Source organism: Topomyia yanbarensis, chromosome 3 (assembly GCF_030247195.1).
Source record: "Topomyia yanbarensis strain Yona2022 chromosome 3, ASM3024719v1, whole genome shotgun sequence".
NCBI classification, from domain to species: Eukaryota; Metazoa; Arthropoda; class Insecta; order Diptera; family Culicidae; genus Topomyia; species Topomyia yanbarensis.
Window position 1 is genome coordinate 407,603,591 of NC_080672.1, and position 21,566 is coordinate 407,625,156.

Genomic DNA, 21,566 nt, shown 5'->3' on the forward strand with positions numbered 1-21,566 from the left:
AAGTCATTTGGAAATCCAAGATGGCGACTTCCGGTTTAGTCAAATTCACTATAACTCAACAATATGGGTACTTTCAGAATAGGGTTAACGAGTACATGATGGATATCGATGTTTGAAGCCATTTTAAAATCCAAGATAGTAACTTTCGGTGTAGATACATTCACTATAACCTCAACAGTAAAATCGAATTCTGGTTTAGATAAATTATAACCTAAAAAATACGGGTACTTTCGATATGGAATAAATTTGTAGTAGATACAGTGCAGAACCGATTTTATCAACCCCCTATTTCTGATTTTGTCTATCCCTGATTTTGTCAGCCTTATGTGTAATTTTATTTGATAGGCTCTATCAGACGAAACACCCAAGCAAATTCTTATGGGTTCAAACACCATACAACCCATGAATATTGTCCGTGCCAAATTTCACACGCATCGCAAGTCCATAAAATGGTATCGAAAATCCATAGATGCACTAGAATATGGTTTTTATGTGGAACTAGCTAATACCCATCGCGCGTTGCTGCGACACTCTGCGAAATAGGAGGAAAACACAATTTATTCCAAAGCGCCATCTGGCGGGCAGATAATCTCCAACTAATAGCACACAAACACGCCCCATACCAAATACCTACTGTGTGCAATTTTTTACGGAAATCGGTTGAGCCGTTTGGGAGTCTATAAATCATATACATACAAACTTTGACTTTTATATATATATATATATATATATATATATATATATATATATATATATATATATATATATATATATATATATATATATATATATATATATATATATATATATATATATATATATATATATATATATATATATATATATATATATATATATATATATATATATATATATATATATATATATATATATATATATATATATATATATATATATATATATATATATATATATATATATATATATATATATATATATATATATATATATATATATATATATATATATATATATAGATAGATATAGATAGATAGACATATATTCCGGGTCATGGTAATGGATATCAAAACACCATGCAATGGGGATGAATTTGAACCATGAGCATGTGGGTATTATGGGGTTTTCATTTGCTCGGGCAAGCCAACTTCGAGTAAATCCTATCATGAGCATATTTTTCATATTTAAAAGATGCGAAATGTACAAAATTTAGAATAACTTTTTTTATTTTGCACTGGAAAACCAGAACTGTCAGGGGACTAAAGAGAAATATTTTAACAACTTCGTTTTATTCAAAAGACAAGCAAATATATCTCGATTTAGTCAATATCCCTATTTCCTGAAATTCACTAAGAGGCAGATAAAAATGAGTGTTCATTGTAAATAGGTATAGATATAGTGATGATATGGTTATAAAAAAATATTGCTCAACCGGGAGCCGCCTTCTTTGACTTCAAGGTGACGTCACTCATCGTATTTCACCTTCTACCCGTCAAACCCTTTCAAATAATCCTCATATTGGATAATGTTATTCAACCGGCATTCGCCATCCTGGATTTCAAAAAAAAGTTCCAAGCATTCTTTTGCATCATCTCCATTCCAAAAACATTCATATCTCGACAAACAAATGATTACGGCGTGAAAGCCAACTGTCAAAATTCACTTTGAATGAAAATTTCTGACAAACTATTACTCGCCAATCACAAATGTTGGTAGTAAACAAAAGAGAAAAGTTTTCTCTTCCATTTAGTGCTGTGAACTGTGTCGGGTCAGTAACGGTTTGCCCGGAATTTCCCTTTGAAGATAATTTTGACAGTTGGCTTTTACGCCGTAATCATACGTTTGTCTAGATTTCGATGATATTGTTCAACCGGAAGTCGCCAACTTGGATTTCAAAAAGGTTCCAAACATCCATTTTTAGAATCTAATCGTCAAGTCCGTTCCAAAACTACTCATGCATAATAGTTATTAAATTTTGTGAACTGCTTTGACGAAACGAATTTTAAGAATGTGACACTAAATTTGTTTACGAACTGAATCCTAAATAACGAACACTTTTTTACGAACCAATGCAAATTACGAACCCCCGGTTTGGTTCGTAAATGGAGGTTCCAGTGTTTCGGAAACCCAAGCTCAGTTTCCTCAACAATCCATCGGCCACAAGGTTCCTTAGGAGTGGTGACAGCACACCACCTTGAACACATCCGTAGACACTCTGTTTCCTTATCTCCACTTGTCATAAAGATGAGCACAGATGTCGGTTGCTAAGCATAGCGTGTATCTAGGTCATAATACATAAAGGTACTCCATAATCTCGTGCTGTTTTCAAAATGGATTTGAAAGACACGTTGTCAAAAGCATCTTCAATATAAAGGGAAACTCCTACGCTGGTTTTGCGAAAAAACTTTTTAAATGTGATAGACAGCATTGTGTAACATAGTGGTAGTAGGTCTCCCCCGCTGACATTGCGTGCAGCGAAAGCTCGGACTCCTGTTTTCAGTCGCCTCTTACGACTTGGGAGCAGGAACCCAGTTGATTAACTCTAGACTGATATATTTCAAACCACCGGATGACACACGGGAAACCTTCTGTTTCATGAACAGCACTGAACTCAGCTGGAGAAAGAAACTGCGCCATTTTTACCAAAGAAAAGCAGATCGTGAAAATTGAAACCAACAACCTTACATTCCCGAAAGCCAGAGAACTCTACAGCAAATGAAATGATGTATGCCGCCACACTCAGCAGTTGATCAAGGGGCAGCAGGGACTCCGAACCTACTGCGAGCTGAAGAGTTTCGCTATGGTATGGTGAAGCTTGACACCGTTGAGCTTAAGTAGTGACACCACCCAGACTGACTCACATCTTGGGAAGCCGTAAGAAAAGATCGACAAGCTCCTTGAGTTCATGAAGGACACGCACAATGTGCACACCAAGCTAAACCAGCTAGTGACGAGTATTAAATCGGCCGTAGCAGCTGCTGAGCGCGAGCAGAAAGCGCTCTTGATAAGAGCTGACCTGACAGCAGAACCTGAGGTGGCATCGAAGAGTCACCACAATACTAGCTCGGAGAAAAGAGTGAGAGGCATGCCGGTGTAGCAAGCGGATCCGGAAAAGCAGAAGAGTGAGCTGGTGGGCGAACAGAGGAACGTTGGGAAAGACCGTGGCTGGTGCATCGTGGGAAGCAAGAAGGCGAAGCGGGCCAGGAAGCGAAGGGAACGGAAACAAAAGGAAGAAAAGAAGAAGGAACAATAGAAGAAAGAGAAACGCAAACCTCCTCGGGAGAGGAGCAAGGGCGATGCACTGATCATCGACGCGAACGATAAGACGTTCTACGCGACTCTTCTCAAGAAAGTGAGAGAAGACCCACAGCTGAAGGAGTTGGAAGAGAATGTTGTTAAAACGGGGCGCTCTCAGCTGAGGAAGGATCCTTCCGTGAAAAGCTTGACTTACAACGAGCTCGTTGCGAAATCCTTGGGCAGCGAAGCGAACGTGTAGGCCCTGTCGTAGGAAGCGGTAGTCGAATGCAAGGATCGAAACGGGATAACAACCGTAGAAGAACTGAGGCGTAAACTGATCGAGAAGTGCAAACTACACACCAAAAAAATCGGAATTTTATCATTGACGTAATTACGAACATGACATAATTCAACAAACCGTAATTTACAAAATGACGGAACTTTACCGTGTTCCATTCAATTTTACATGAAACATATGCTTTACATGCGCAATGACATAAAATTACACTTCCTACCATTCAGAACAAACGCTGTATGTGGAGTAAAATTACATGATTTACGAAATTGAACGTCATGTAAAATTAAAATCAAACGTAAAACTAAGTCATTTTTGATGCTCGTATATGTCAGGGTCAGAAGACGTAAATTTACACTATTTTTTCTATGTGTGTAGGTGTACAAGCGGCGATCTGGATTGGGAAATCGTATGAAGGCACTCAAACTGCAGCGATTCGACCACCTGTGGTCGTTGCCAACAAGCTGGCGGATACTGGCAAGATAAAAGTCGGATGATCGGTATGCTCGGTGAGAGTCGCTCTGCGAGTTACCAAGCACATGGGACGATGCTTCAGGTGCTTGAACCTCGGATGTCAGGCAAGAAACTGCAAAAACCCGAACAGATTTGCTCTGTGTAGAAAATGCGGAAGAAAGTGGCACGTTGCTAGAGACTGCACGACGCAACCAAGGTTCATGATCTGGAGGACTGAACCGGAGGACAGAAACGACCACACGACGGGCTGTTTCAAATGCCCTGCGTACAAAAAGGTGAAGGCAGGTCAACAATGATGGAAGATAGTGCAGGGATGGCGGCAATACAAGTAATGGGCGATTTCCCTGTCCAAAAAGTGGTGGATAGCACACACGAAGGCTTCGTGATCGCCAGGATCAACGGCGTATTCGTATGTAGCTGATATGCTCTCCCCTGGTGGGCACCAGAGCAGTACAATCGGATGTTTGCACTAATTTGATTCGTTAGTCGGACGAATGCCTGTTGTTATAGGAGAAGATTTTAACGCTTGGACCGTGGAGTGGGGTGTTGGGCTAACCAACGCAAGAGGTTACAGTCTTTTGGAAGCCCTGGCAAAGCTGGATGTAAAGCTGTGCAACGAAGGTTCCGCTAGCACATTCCGTAAAGACGCGTCGCTGATGGATAACATGAATTGACGAGTTGGTGAGCAGTACATACGTAGCGACTACCAAGCAATCCACAGTCGGCGGTATTGTATTGTAACACGGAGATTGACGACTAGAGATCGGAAGTGGAAAATAAAGAACTTCGAGAAGGACCTTCGTAACGAGAAGCACTTTGTAATGATAGCCTCACTCCAATTCCGAATGCTGATAAGCTGTCGGAAACAGTAGCGAGCCAATGTGACGTAACAATGCAAAAGAAAATGGAGCCGAGAAACTACCGGCGTATTGGTGGAACGAAAGGCTTAGCATCCTTCGGGCTGCCTGTCTAAAATCCAGAAGACTCGTTCAGAGATCTAGATCTGAGAAAGTTAGCGAAGAGTGCAAGGTGACATTGCGGGTGGCTAGGGCCGCTTTAAAACGCGAGATAGTGCTTAGTAACCTAGTCCAAGAAGCTGTGTAGAGAAGTATACGCTAACCCCTGAAGGCAACGCTTACCGTGTCGTGTTGGCCACGATCAAGCGTCAAACGACGGCAGCTGAAAGCTGCGCTGACAGGTGGGAGCGGAGGGTCTCTTACCAAAGTATCACCCAGCTGCATGGGTGCGTACTGAAGACCGTGATCTTGGCATTTCCGGGCATGTTCAGGTTAGATCTACAGAAATACCTGGACGAAGGCTACTTTCCGGATAGATGGAGGATCCAGAAGCTGATGTTGCTGCCAAAACCGAGGAAGCCACCGGTCTATACGTTTTCTAGATACCCTTGGTAAACTTCTGGAAAGGGTCATCCTCAAACGAGCTAATGAACTACGCTGAAAGTGAGAACGGAGGCAGTTCGGATTCCGGAAAGAGATCTCTACGATGGACGTCATCCGCACAGTCATTTCGAGTGCGGAGAAATCCTTGAAACAAAGCGGTAATCGCTACTGCGCCGTGGTGACAATCGACGTGAAGAACGCGTTTAACAGCGCCAACTGGGTGGCTATCGCCTTAGCGTTGTATAGAATGCGGATCCAGGACTGCAAAGCTAGTTTCAGAACCGAGTACTGGTCTACAAGACGAACACGGGGCGGAGGTCGATTAGAGAGTTACGGCTGGAGTACCTCAAGGCTCCATACTCGGTCCAACGCTCTGGAATATAATATACAATGTGTTAACACTGGAACTGCCCAAAGGAGTCGTCTGCTTCGCAGATTGTCCTGACAATAACCGATCAGACCCTTGATAGGATGGAAATGTCAACGGCAGAGACATTAGGCATTAGGCACCACAAGACGAACCGTGGGAAAAATCCAGCGCGTCATATTCAGCGTTAGGGGACACTCAATCTCATCGATGCGTACGCTGAAGCACCTGGATGTGATGGTCGACGATCGGTTGAATTTCAACAGCCCGTGATGATGCCCATCTGCATCACTCTGGCTGAGAGCGTGGATTAGTACCAGAGGAGAAATGCACGAAACGCAAGGAGACTAGTCAGAGCGGTCTCTTTGGCTAAGTGGCAGCAAGATTGGGACAAAGTAGAGAAAGGAAGGTGAATCCATCGCCTCATCCACAATTGTATTGGCTTGGATGCGTAGGAAGCATGACGAGGTGAACTTCCATTTGACGCAGTTTTTGTTCGGGTACAGATGCTTCCGAAGTTATCTGTATCGGTTTGGACATGCTTCGTCATCCCTTTGCCCGAAGTGTGTGAACGTGTAACAGACACCAGAACACGTGGTCTTCGAATGCCCCAGGTTCGAGGAAATTCGAAGGGGTATGCCTGGTGAGACAGTTGACAATATTGTCGAAGAGATCCACCGGCGGGGATTAGAGCTGGACAGACCTCAGCACCTACTGGCTGGCCGGTTGAGTAGGCTAGGTCCACCGTCGGGGCTAGATCGAGTAGATCAGAACGAAGTAAGATGGAAACGAACATCGGTATCGAGAGAAATCTACCGCCGGGGAACTGACAGTAGGGTAGATTTACCGCCGTGGACTATCCGACTACATCGTGACAAAGATGGGAGCTCAAGGATGCGAGTATCGATGTCAGGAGAAATTATTCCGTCGGGGAACTCTCAGCCGGAGTAGGGTGAGCTCACCACCGGGGACTATCTGAGTAGATAGTGATAAGGCTGGGAGCTGAATGACTCCCGGAAACAATAGCTAAACGGCACACTGAGACGATAACTAAATGGCGACATAATATATGGAGACGAGAAGCAAGAGAAGAATCGAGAGTTAAATGGCTCAAAGGTCGAGCCATGTCGTGGATCAAATGAGACTCGGAGATAGCTGCAAAAGAAAAAATTGCGATGGTGGCACAACGAGCCCTCCAACAAAGTAATACCTTGACGTACCGTTGTTTCGTGGGGAAGAAGAGTGAAAATAGAGTAAGTAGTGTTCTCTGTGGTTAGGCACGAAAGTAAATCATGAGTCCCACGCAATGCTAATACCCTACAAGCTAGGCTTTTGAAGCTTCTGTAACCGTACTATAAAAATTCGTTAAGAAAATAGATTCATGTCTTAGATATCAACACAACTCGAATCAATCAATTAAAATTTCAAAGTTGACACCATTTATCAGGGCCTTGAAATTTGAAACACTGGAATTTGGCTCTTGAGCTTCCTTGCAATTACTTGAACATAATATTTTTTTTCTGAAATTACCACCCAATACCAAACCATAGTCAGGTGGTATGTACAATCACTATTATCGTAATCATCATGTTTTAGCTATATTATTCCATCATCACACCGCTTGTTCAGTTGTCCACAACTGCAATAAGGGCGTAGAGCAGCCAACAGCTATCAAGTCACTTGGAAAGATAATACCTTCCGACCGAATGGTGCCCCTCAAAATGTATCCAACGAGAAGATACTATGCAACAAACTCTACGCCCAACATACCAACTAATCATTTCATTATGCTTCTCTTTCTCTCCCCTTCACAACCATCATCACCACCGAACAGCTCAGCGAACTGGGTCGGCCCTTCACCGGCGGTTCCTGGTGTGGCAAAGCATCCGGACATCAGCTCTACTTCAGCGAAACGGCTACGGTGACAGCATCTGTCAAGGTAATTCTACTCACATTTTCCCACTTCCAGCGACCGGACCAGACCCGATGTTTTGTGTAGTAGGTTTATGCGGCCGTGCCGACTCGACGACTCGTTTAATGCGGACGGGGAATGCCTGTTTAGATAGCGAAACGAAACGGGAATGGATCTGCAATAGCTGATAGGCCGTTGGTTGTGGAAAAGGTACCGCACTCGATTCGCAGTATATGCTAATCCACACCAAGCCTACGCTAAGAAGATGTGAGCAAGCGGCGACCGGACCGGTGGCAAGGATGCGGACGTTTTGAATTGGGTCACCATCATCACCGCCGCCGGTCGGGCCGGAGAAGTTTGCTGCTCTGGTATCTGCTTGTTTGGGACTTTGCTATCTGGTTCTGTATGAAAAGTCGGAAAAGTGACAGGAAAATCTCCTGCCTATTTCACGGATCTGATAGCTCGCAGTTCGCCGTTGGAAGGGAGCTAAACAAAATTTTCTCCGGCTTCCGTTGGTTGAGCTATCGTGGGAATTTTTGGGGGGAGGTAAATGGATGGAAGTGATGTTTCCTTGCATTGGTGGAATTCCTTTCTTAGTGCGAAAATTGGCGCGTTGGATTACACTCGGTGGTACTGTTGAAGAGGCAATATCATGCTAATTCCGTTTTTCGCACGTGTTTTACTCTAATAATTTAGATGTTTTTCTACGTTCATCCATGACAACACATTTTTAATGGTATCCAACATCTCTTATTTTGAACAGTTATTTTTGAAAGCTAATAAAACCCACTCATCCATAAAACGCTAATCTCTGGAGTCTGAGTAGCCATGCGAAAAATGACCAAATCTTGCTGCAAACAGCTAATTGTTCTTCAGTTGAATTGAATGTTTCAAAAGAGCTCAAATTGAATTCAGCGGATAAAATATTTGTTTCAAGTTCAAAGGAAATCTATAAATTTATAACGGGAAAAGAAATGAAGGCATTATCTACTTTTTCTTAAAACCACTAGTTACGAATAATCAACGGACCCTGGCAATGCTGGCTATACGCAAATTCGAGGATCAAATTGTATAAAACACTGGATTATTATTTCTCATATTTGCTTTAGGATTATTCAATAGTTTATTCGTTCATAAGCTTGATCTCGCAAATCACTGAAAACTATTTTTGTAATGATTTTCATCATTAGGTTAATAAGTGTAAGCTTAAACTTGAACTGGGAGCATGAAATGTAGTCCAAATATATCAACCCCATTCGAAGGAAGGTGGCGCATATTTTAAGATCCAATGAATTAAACACTGTAAAAAAGACGCAGTGGTTGGAGGAAGGATGGTATTCTGCTGCCGGCACTGCGTCATCATTGTCATTCAGCGAAACCATCAGCGATGCTACTGCTGCTGCTGCTGCTGCTCTTACTATCAAACATCGTTTGCAATGAATCATGAAAAGGCGAAATTAACGGCGATGGAAATTGGTGCGCTCTCATTATCTGTGCTAAGTTGAAGCCTTCTTGTTTTTGTTGATCTAGAGGTTGTTGTTGTTGTTGATAAGCATCGTGAAATTTTCCCCGTGTCATTGCGCAACAGATGGGCTCCACCTGGCATAGCCGAGCGATTCACCTCCCGGGCACTAATGCAAATTTGACGTTAATGACCTGGAAAGACTGAAATGAGGATGGTGGGAAAATGAATGCCGATGCTGCGCAGCGAAGCCCAAGGATAGGAAGATATATTTTGATTCAGGTTTTTCGGAAGTTTCAATTCTGCCCATTTCAGTAAAGGTCTACGTACTGTACACCTGCGCTCTTTAATGCGTGCTAATTATCGAATCACAAAATTTAATCTAAAAATAAACCATTGTTCCTTACATTTTTTACAGCACATACATTTTTTGTATTATTAGTTTATATGACATTGTTTAGAGCGGCTGCTTAACAGAGCCGTGAGCCTCTTACAATATTTACAATATGTAAAACATAAAAATGGACATAAACGGATGTAATTTGGTGTCCGTGGGAAGACCTCTTTTTTACGGCGGGGGAACAATTTTTGATCGAATATTATAACAAAACACTATCGAAACAATATCTCCCGTTAATACTTGTTATACTTTTTTGTTAATTTTTCTACTAACGAGACCTGATTTATAACACAAATTGTTATAAATTTTCTGTGAATAGATTTTATCACGAACTTGAATCAATATTTCAACAACTTATGCCTAGGAGGAAAAGCACGCGCCGCCCGGATAACAAACGACCTTGGTGGAATGCTGAGTTACGAAATCTTCGAAATCGTCTCAGGAAGGCTCGAAAACGATTTTTTAGAACAAGAGGCGAAACCGACAAAACGTCCGTGCGGGAATTAGAACGCCAATTCGAGCTCGTGAATGCAACATACTTTCGCTCTTATGTCTCCCGAATTGAATGCACATAATTTAATTAAACCAGCGGAGTCAGCAAACCTATTCTCGTCATTCTTTCAAAACGTGCTAAGTAATAACTCACCACCTTTGTCTGAATCGTACTTGAGTAGTTTGCCAATGTTCATTCTGAATTTGCCTTCAATATCATTCACCGAACATCAGGTACATCTTAATCTTCGGGGGATTGACAGTTCCAAGGGCCCGGGGTCTGACGGGCTACAACCGTCGTTTATCAAGAACTGCTCTTTGTCTTTGGCACTACCAGCATCTCTATTATTCAATCGCTCTCTTCGTGAAAATGTTTTCCCAACGAAGTGGAAGGAAGCTTTGATAACTCCAATCCACAAAACAGGCAACGTACATGATGTCACCAATTATAGAGGAATTTCAATCTTTAGCTGTCTCCCTAAAATCTTCGAGAGTATGTTGTTAGATGTTATCTACCCCGCGTTAAAACACATCATCACTTTGGACCAGCATGGTTTTGTAAAAAAGCGCTCGACAACTACAAATCTGATGAGCTACGTGTCGACGCTAATTGATAAATTGGAAAAACGACAACAGATCGATGCGGTGTACATCGACTTCTCGAAAGCTTTTGACCGTGTTCCTCATCAGCTTGCTGTGGAAAAGGCTAAGGCGGATTGGACTGCCGGACTGGCTGACTAATTGGATCTCCTCGTATCTTGCGAACCGTAGCGCCTCGGTGCGACTTGGAACTACACTCTCGGAACCTTTCCACATTTCATCGGGCGTCCCTCAAGGGAGTCATCTCGGACCTCTTCTATTTGTGCTCTTTGTGAACGACCTCTACAGTGAATTATCGTCTTCTAAAGTCATGTATGCTGATGATCTGAAAATTTATCGTGTCACAACAACTATGGTAGACTGTTGTGCATTGCAAATGGATGTCGATAGGATCATTGACTGGAGTGACAGAAACGGAATGAGGGTGAATATTCAAAAATGCAGTACAATCACTTTTACACGAGTACATACTCCAATTAAGTTCGAATACTTAATGTGTTCTGCTCCCGTAGAACGAGTCGTATCCGTCAAGGACCTTGGTGTCATTCTCGACTCTAAGCTACGCTTTACCGCACATTACTCTTCCGTTATAGCTAAAGCCTACACTGTACTTGGACTCATCAAACGCAACACTCGTGATTTCAACGATGTGTATTGTCTAAAAACACTATACATTACACTGGTACGCAGTATTCTAGAATATGGCGGTACTATTTGGGCTCCGTATCACACCATTTACATTAATCGTATCGAACGGGTACAGAAGAACTGGGAATGAATGAATCTTATGAGTTCAGTAAACCAATAGCATGAGAATCGTTATTGCCGGCCACGACCATCTTCACCAATACTTAGGATAGGGTAGGAAATGTTGATATAATACCTACTTAAGGAAGGCCCCCGACTCAGCGACGCTTCCATAGGTATTACGGAATTGGATTGAAGGACAGGTACAGGTCTAGGATTCGCCACAAGCAGGCAATGCGACCACAAAATGAATATGTTTTATGCGGTGGGATGGTTAATCTCCGAGTACACGTATACTCAAGGCAAAAAAATATTTAGTTATGATTTTTCTTGTATTTGAACTCTCGATAGCCGGCCATCAAGAGTGATTTAATTAGCCCTACACTACAGCAATTTGAACTCCAAACAGCCGGCCGTAGGAGTATTGCTAAAGCGCGAGCTAGTCTGATACCAATATTCGTTTGAGAATTGGGTAGTAGGAACACAAATCAAGAGTATTTTTAATATGCACTTTCAAATAAAGCCACAACTTAGTCTATCCTCATATCGAGTCATAGCTACCGCGGGCTGCACCTACCTCCAACCTCCAAGGCAAACTTTGCCGCCGGACAACCGATCGCGATCTACTTTCAAATATCCAGTGTATGCACATATATACACACATGCACACATGTATGCATGCCTGTATACATACATATGAAAAGACGCACACATACACACTCATGCACACATTCACACACATATATTCGCACACACATATTTACACATATACATATATATCCATACGCGTTAAACAGCGCCAGCCGAGAGGCCATCGCCGCAGCGCTGTACAGAATTAGGGTCCTCGATCTATGCCCGATCCTGAAGAGCTATTAATTGTATAACGGCACGTGAACTTTCACCTTGTTTCTATACACGACATTCAAAGAACTTTAGAATACAACGAAAAGCGACTACCTTTTCTGTCTCATGAGTTTTTTTATGGTAGGATCCATGTAGTTAAAGTCTTCGTAATATAGGTAATATAACAATAACGCAAGCGTCGTTATGCTAACCGGAGTGTATCCTGCGAGGTATAAAATAAGTATAACCGATATGTCTGAACCGAGCGACCCTGTATGTCGGACACACAACCGACGACACACGCGTGTTTTATTTCTCAGCCTACCACTAGAAATAGAAACAAAACTAGAGACAAGAAGAACGACAAGAAACCAATTCGCCAATTAAAAGTGAGCATAAAGGGACCGCCCGTGTCGTGCCACTCCGCTACTGACCAATGTTTGGTACTTCTAAAATGATGCGTCAAAAACTTGTATGCATGTATAAAAAAACTATAGTAATCCTCCGAACTGTTTTCCAACAAACAACTACGAACTATCTTCCAACTCCGAACTAACAAAGCATGAATTGTAGTTGTTACTCGCATTGCCCCTATGATGTAATCCAATATCAACAAAAACGCTAATAATAAGCATCGAAATTATGCCCATAATAATTATCTCAATCAGAACAAATTAAACTCAAGTGTATATTCCATCGAGGTTGTGTGCGTGACGGTGCCTTTACGCATTAGATTTTGTTGAAACCTGTCCTACCCGCACTTAACTAATTAAATCATATCTCGACAAACTACGGCGCAAAAGCCAACCGCCAAAGCCCCCCGCCTCCGAAGGGGAACCCCGGAGAAACCATTGCCGATCCCGTTTCTAGACCGGAGTCGCTCTAGGTTCGCTCTAATATTTACAAAATCTATACAACAATGACAGCTCCGAGCGAACCCAGAGCGACTCCGATCCAAAAACGAAACAAACATATTACTGCTTGAATAACAGCTGTATTCAAGCAGTAATACAGCTCCCATCAGTTTATGAAAGAGAAAACTTTTCTCTTTTGTCTACTTTTAATATCTGCGATTAGCGAGCAACGGCTCGTCCGGGATCCCTATTCAAAGTGAATTCCGACAGTCGGCCCCCACACCGCAATCATATGTTTGTCGAGATATATTTGGCATTATATAAAAATCCTATTGGAAATTTCTCACCCGAATACATGAACGATGCCATAGCACGACACACAATGCCATTCCCATGACAACACATATGCCTTGTAGTTGTAGTGGTATTTACACAAAACGGAATTTAGTAGTGCACACACATTATCACGTTATTTTCTTCACTATTCTTCCACAATCAACACTTTTGCTACACATGAAGGAATTCGATTTTCAATATCGTGAAACTTTTCTAGTGGTAATTTCTCCGATCGACGATGTCACTAAACACTAGCACAGACTCAACGCTAAGCCACCAAGGCAAAAGATTAACCTCCCAGACTAGTCGTATGCACCTCAGTTCCGCCGTAATCACACACACAAAGAGTACCAACTGAGGCTAGAGGTACGCCACCCAGCCACATCACTATACACAAGAGCCTGAACCGCCTCCTTCGGCATCTCGTTTCGAACTCCAGGTTTGCACTTCGTCGGTTACCCTGGCAAAACCGTTTCCAGCTTCCTCCATATGAAGATCGCTGTATCCTTATCAATTTCCCTACGCTGCGAAACAGACGGATTTTTCTTCAACGACTTTTCATTTTCGACCTTCTGACAAACAACATAGACTCTCCTGCGCTTCTAGCAAAACTCGACCTCAACGATCCGGGAAGAACTTTCCGGAGAATTGATTTTTTTCGTCGCTCAACACATCGCACGCAGTGCGGCCAGAATAATCCTTTGGATGGTTGCTGTCAACGCTTCAACAGTGTCTATCATTTGTTTGATTTTAATATTAGTAAAGAATCGTTCAAATTAAAAATAGGATTAAGTTAGTGTTTAGTCTGTGCGATGTAACTTTTTTAAATCGAAGACATTACAATACAATACAATAACACAAATTGTTACGGCATACTGTTATAAATTTGTGATTTTATTCTGATAACAACACACCAAAAAATTTTATTGTTGATGTAATTGCAAACACGACACAATTTAACAAACCGTAATTCACGAAATGATGGAACATAACCGTGTTCCGTTTAATTTTACAAGAAATGTATACTTTTTACATGCGCAGTGACATAAAATTGCACTTACTACCAACGCCATATGAGGGGTAAAATTAAGTGATCTACAAAATTCAACGTTATGTAAAATTAAACGAAAACGTAAAACTAAGTCATGACCGTATATATGTCAGGGTCAGGAGACGTAAATTTACATGATTTATTCTAGGTGTGTACTACATCTTTGGGTTGTTTATTTTCATATCGCCATCGTCCACATCAATGTCACCATATCGCTGAGGCTAACTTGGTGCGTGCGATTACACGGATAAAAATCCGTTCATAAATTCATAAACAAAAAATCACGATTTCGTGAACTGAACGATTTACGAAAATCGTGACCAAGTTCCTGAAATCATGTATAATAAACCAAATAATATTCATGAAACTATGCGTGTTTTCAAAAAACTAAACCCGCACAAAAATGGACATGGCGTTATATTGCAATGTTTGGTTGGGTTACTGTGGTTGTTACCTGTATATGTTTTGGTTATGATTCTTGCTCAAACTTTGAGGATACAGTGGTACTACAAGTACACCCAGGTTTTTTACGAGGGTTTTTACGCGGATTTTCCAATCAACGCGGTTTTTTTACGCGAATTTTCCAATTAACGCGGTTTTTTTACGCGGATTTTCCAATTAACGCGGTTTTTGCAAAAATATTCTAAGTCCTTTTGAATGCAAAAGACTTAGAAGATTTTCGGAAAGATGGAAGAGACGGGTCTTGAAGATTCCTTATGGCCCGCACCCCAACAATATGGGTATTTTCGGAATGGTCTTGAAGAGTAGGTTACAGAAATTGATTTTTGTCGCCATTTTGAAATCAAAGATGGCGACTTCCGGTTTAGTTAAATTCGCTATAACCCAATCAATATGGGTATTTTCGGAATGGTCTTGAAGAGTAGATGCCAGAAATTGATTTTTGACGCCATTTTCAAATTAAAGATGGCGACTTCCGGTTTAGCGAAATTCGTTATAACCCAATCAAGTATTTTCGGAATGGTCTTGAAGAGTAGGTACTAGACATTGATTTTTGACGCCATTTTGAAATAAAAAATAGCGAAAAAAATGGAGGCGATTGGGTTATAGCGAATTTTGCTAAACCAGAAATCGCCCTCTTTGATTTCAAAATGGCGTCAAAAATCAATTTCTGGAACCTACTCTTCAAGACCATTCCGAAAATACCCACATTGTTGGGGTGCGGGCCATAAGGAATCTTCCAGACCCGTCTCTTCCATCTTTCTGAAAATCTTCTAAGTCTTTTGCATTCAAAAGGACTTAGAATATTTTTTGCAAAAACCGTGTTAATTGCGAAATCCGCGCAAAAAAAAACTTCCAAAAATATTCTAAGTCTTTTGCTGAGAGTTTTTTTTGCGCGGATTTTCTAATTAACGCGGTTTTTTACGTGGTTTTTTTACACGGATTTTCCAATTCATGCGGTTTTTTTACGCGGTACGTATCCCCCGCGTAAAAAAACCGGGGTGTATATTAATCTAAACGATATTCATGATTTCAGAAGCTTAGTCGCGATTTTCGTAATTTCTCGTCACGTTACTGTGATATTTTACTCATGAGTATACTATCGGAATTTTCTGGCAAAGTAGCACGATTTATGTTCATGATATCAGGGCTTTGGTCACGATATTCGTAATTTATAGTCACGTTTTCTTGATATTTTATTCACGATTTTTGTGATGGATATTTCCGACAGAGTAATGTGTGTAATTATTTTCGTGATTTCAGAATCTCAGTCACAATTTCCGTAACTTTTATTCACGTTATCATGATGTTTTAGTGACAAGTATCGTGCTTTGTGTGCATTTTTTTCAGAATCATGGTCATGATTTTTGAGAGTTTAGTCACTAGTAGTGTAATTTATGATCGTGATCTCAGGATCTTGGTCACGATTTTCGTAATTTATATGCACGTTATCGTGATATTTTATGCTTGAGCTACTATTGGATTTTGACTCGGAGTAACGTGACAATATGATTTGTTTCATAAAAGCATGACTGGTTCGCGGTGTCTTGTTTTGTGAACTACATCACGAACACGATTGTAGCGCAGTTTCGTTTTCTGTGCAAACATCACATTGCACCTTATCAAATGAATAACGATGAGGTCATTAATTTTTTTATAACTCCTGGTTGCAACTATTACTAGTCACTGTAAGTTGGACATAAATATATGATATTCCATGAAAAATCCCAAATTTTGTGCAATAGTTCACGTGGAAGATCATCTAAATAGTTGCATAAAATTGACAATGATAGCGGATGTGAATCGTGTACTACGAATCATGAACCAGTTCACGAATCCATGAATAATATTTTATGATTTTGTGAACTATTTCGCGAGCACATATGGTTAGGTGTGACTATTCTATTACGTATCATGAATCAGCTCACGTTTCCATGAATAAGATTTCATGATTTGGTGAACTGTTTTTCGAGCACAAATGGTCATTATTTTCCGAATTTGTGAACTATTGCACAAGCTCGAATGGTAAGTCGTGACTATTATACAAGGAGTCATGAAATAGTTCACGAATGCATGAACGTGGAAAAACCATAAATATGGTCTGTACCAAATTTCAAAACCATCACAATATCCGAACGATCTCAATAATCCATAGTTTTAAAAAGGAAGGAAAGAGCACAAGCGAATTACTCTAACCTTATTTGGAAGCAATTTTTGACCACATTAAGGAAACCTTAGTATGATCTCGTGCAAATCTGCGCCAAAGAAGAGAAAATTATATATAAACCAATTTGCGCATTAAGTGCTAAGGGCCTAACCTAAATTAAGTTTGATTTTTGTGTTTCGAATTCACCTCGAACTTCCGGTTTAGATAAATTCTCTATAACCTCAACAACGATCGTAGTTTCAGATTGTAACGAGTAGAAGACGGAAATCGATGTCTAAAGCCATTTTGTAAAACAAAATGACGATACCCTTATGGTTACGGTTATAGAGAATTTCGCTCAACTGGAAGTTCAAAAATACCCATGTTGTTATGTCAGGTACCATTCATGAATTAGGTTATGCAAAAATTGCACAAAATTGTCTCCCCCCTCCCATAATGTCACAAATTTCTGTATACCCCCCCCCCCCCTCCCCCTCTCTATTACGTTTCAAATTCCCTGCAATTTCAGCCTACTCGCCCTCACCAATATGTCATAATTTTTCGTACCCCCTTCCCCTCCTAAAATAACTTTTCGGATCGAAAAACATCACGGAAATTTCATTGCTGGTTAGCTCGGTAAAATCAGTCAATTAGGTCGCCCCTAGTACTTTTTAAATAAACGGACGAAAAACGTCAAATGTCAATATTATAGTTAAACACATATTTTTAGCGGTTTAATTTTGCAATGCAAAATATTACCACAAAAGTGGATCCTCAATCGAAATTTTAATTGTAGCTAATTTAGGTGGCACGTTTGAGAAATGTTCACTTCATACTAAATTAATTGAATGGATAAATCAAAATTAAGCAATTGAATAAAATAATTAAAATAAATAAAATATATTAACCCTCAAAAAAGCAAGCTAAAATTGTAGCTTCAAGAAGCATAGTTCCAAAGACCCAATGAAATCAAAAGCCTTTTTTTGTGGTTTTATGAGCGAGAGAATCGAAAGCCCGAAAGTGCTCGATCATTTGTATTTCAAATTACAAGTTCGTTGAAACTAGAGAATAGGGTGTCCCAAAATGACATCATGTTAAAAAAATCATCGGGCTCACTTCTTAAATGAAAGGTTAGGGTATCAGGACCGCTTTCTTCTTCGGAGTGAATTTGCTATAACGCTCCCTACTGGTGGCGAATTTTGATTTTTCGACAAATGGGCAGATTTTGGGTAAAATTTCAAATTCATGCTTGTTGAAGTGCTTCTGAACTGTCTTTGATTTTTTCAACATTTTTTTTATTTTTCTAGAGGTCAAAATGGAGAAGTTTGGTTAGTTAGTTAGTACAAATTGTGGATAATAAGAGCGATAGAGCCTTTAAAACTTAGTAAAAAGTGTAATTTTTGGTGTTTTTCATTAGTTTTTCTTCAAAACTGGGTATCTACAAATTTTTAAAGGTATAGAGACTGTTCAAATAGTTGAGCCGAATTCAGGGGCGTAATTTTGTTGAAGAAAGTGTATAGCCACGGTAAAAGGGGTATGAGTTATATAAGTTTTCGCTAGATAACCTTTTGACATTTTATGCAATTCATAAAAAATAACACTGTTCTACAAAATAAAACAATTTCTGTGTGCTTAGTCCGCTTTTTGTTTTTCGTAAAATAGGAGGAAAATGATGGAAAATGGCGTTTTCTTCTTGTCTCTAGTACATCAGAATCGGTTTTTATGAGCATTCGACGATTTTTTTAAATTATTTAGTATATTAATGACCACCTAGTGGGGTTGAAAATCATTAAAATTAAACAAATATATCGAGTTAGTGGCAAGTTATCGCATATATTTGTATGCCGAATTGATTAACGCATTCAGATTTTGTATATAAAGTCTCATTCCCATGTTAGGTACCTTAGAGTGAAGAAAAATGCTGAAGGGTGGGGTGAATGTTGAAAAACTGACCCTTACGTTTTAGATCACACATTTCCGTTATAGTCAATTTGAAGGCTCTGTATTTTCGAAAAAGTTTTACGACAGAATACAACGCATCTTCTAGTTCAATATTTTGGTGAATAAGCCTCCAAGAAGTAATTATGGAGAATAAACTTTTCTAAAAATAATTAGAGACTTGGAATCATTAGTAAGTTATCATTATTTTTATAATTGATGGTACAAAAAATCATCAAGTTCTCATCAAACCCGATCCTGATGAACTAAAGACAAACAAAAAACGCTGTTTTAAATCATTTTCCTTCTATTTTCCAAAAAACAGTATGTGGTCTAATCACATTTGAATTGTTTTATTTTTTGGAACATTATTATTTTTGATGAATTGCTCAAAATGTCGAAGGTTGTATAACAAAAACTTATATAACTCATACCCCTTTTACCGTGGATTTCTTCAACAAAATTACGCCCCTTTATTCGGCTCAACTATTTGAACAGTCTCTATACTTTTAAAAATTTGTAGATACCCAGTTTTGAAGAAAAACTAATGAAAAACACCAAAAGTTACACTTTTTACTAAGTTTTAATAGCTCAGCCGCCTTATACTTCAAAATTTGTACTAACTAACTAACCAAACTTCTCCATTTTGACCTCTAGAAAAATAAAAAAAATGCTGAAAAAAATCAAAGACAGTTCAGAAGCACTTCAACAAGCATGAATTTGAAATTTTACCCAAAATCTGCCCATTTGTCGAAAAATCAAAATTCGCCACCAGTAGGGAGCGTTATAGCAAATTCACTCCGAAGAAGAAAGCGGTCCTGATACCCTAACCTTTCATTTAAGAAGTGAGCCCGATGATTTTTTTAACATGATGTCATTTTGGGACACCCTACTAGAGAACTGTCACTAGCTCGGCCTCTGAGACCTCAAAAAGGCCTTTTTGAGAGTAAATAATTAAAATGATCAAATTGCATAAAAAATAAGATCATAAAGGTAAGTGAAATTTGCCAAATAAACTCATGAATATAATGAAATGAATAAAATGAGTGAAATGAATAAAATAAAAACAAGAAAAATAAAACAAAGAAGATGAATAAAACGAATGAAATCATTAGCATAAATTAAATGTTTAAAATAACCAAATGACTAAAATGAATAAAATAAACAAACTCTCTGAAATTAACGACATGAATGAAACGAGCAAAATTAAGCAATAGAATAAGGTACATAAAAAATATTAAAAATAAAAAGAACTAAATAAGTAAATGAATACTGTTTGCGACTGTCCTACCTGTACCCGTTCTATCGACGTTCCCCTCGACAGTGGAATTGTTTGCTGCAAGGTGATCAGCGGTTGGAGTACGTTGTGTGCGTGTGCTCGAGAGACGACATGATGGCAAACACACACGGTGACTGGAGAACTGTCATCTGTGTATCCGAAAAGACAACAAGTATGCAACCGAGTTGTAGTGCATCATAGAAAACGAGGGCTGATGACCTTTTGGCAGTGGGAGACATCGGAGAGAAGATTCCAGAGCGACGTCGGCTGATTACCGGCATCCTGCAGCAGTAGTGGAGAGGAGAACATGGGCCATCAACTATTGCACCCGGGAAAGGCGTACTGGTCAGTCGCCATGAAAATTGTACCAGCAAATTATGTGTTATGTTACAATAAATGTAGTTTAATTAAGCCCTGAACTGCCAGCCAACAATTGCAGTATAAGTAAACCATCCACCCAACAATCGCCCGGAACCGAGTACAGTCTACCCAGTAAACGAAGGAAGAAAGGGGTAAGAACCAGATCCCAAACAAATACAATGAATAAAATGAACCAAATGAATTCAATTAATGTATGGATAATATGAATAAACTGTTTTAAATTAATAAAATACGCAAAATGGATGACTTGAATAATATGAAGAAAATAAATAGAATGAGTTAAGCGAAATAAACGAAAATCTATAGTATCATAACAAGAACATATCTAAGTGTCACAATCACAATAACGTGTGAATTATTATCAGTTTGGGTGTTCTTGCGAGGTGTTCGGTCATTTGGCCGAATGATATTCGGCTCGAGATTATACATAAAATGTGTGCTTGAAATGAGCATAGCACAAGGGACCTCCCCAACCGGTGTAGCGGACTAATCAGTCTGCTACACTGGCTGTGGAAGCGCAGCCCAGAGCCCTGCTGCCGTTCAACAGGCAACTGATCTTGTTCGACCAGTTTTGTTTCTTAAATAAGCAAGGATGACGTCATTCATAGAGACTTAGCGCGCTAGATACATAAATCTGTAGTGCCAAACTTGGGAAACGCTACCTTGTATGTAAATGTGTAGTATTTTTACTATGTTATACATTATTAAAATTTTTAATGCCATGACACCAAAAATCGATGGGTTTATGCATTTGAACCTGTTCTGCGCGAAAACTTCGAAAGTTTATCGTGAGATGGCTGAATTAAAGGGCGAACACGAAATTATTGCGACACCGAAAATGTCATGCCAATTTTCTTATGTTTAAAATCAAACAAAATTTTAGGGTAGTTTTATACATATATTTACCTCAAAAA

The 21,566-nt window shown here is 39.8% G+C and overlaps 1 protein-coding gene across 2 annotated transcripts in view; it reads left to right on the forward strand.

Annotated features, from left to right (window-relative positions):
* Positions 1-21,566, forward strand: part of LOC131691912 (uncharacterized) — a 460,379-nt gene that overhangs the window by 222,371 nt on the left and 216,442 nt on the right. For both annotated transcript variants that reach the window (XM_058978657.1, XM_058978658.1), the window contains exon 6: positions 7,587-7,691. In XM_058978657.1, coding sequence (XP_058834640.1) covers positions 7,587-7,691 — 105 coding nt within the window. The remainder of the gene's footprint in view (positions 1-7,586; positions 7,692-21,566) is intronic.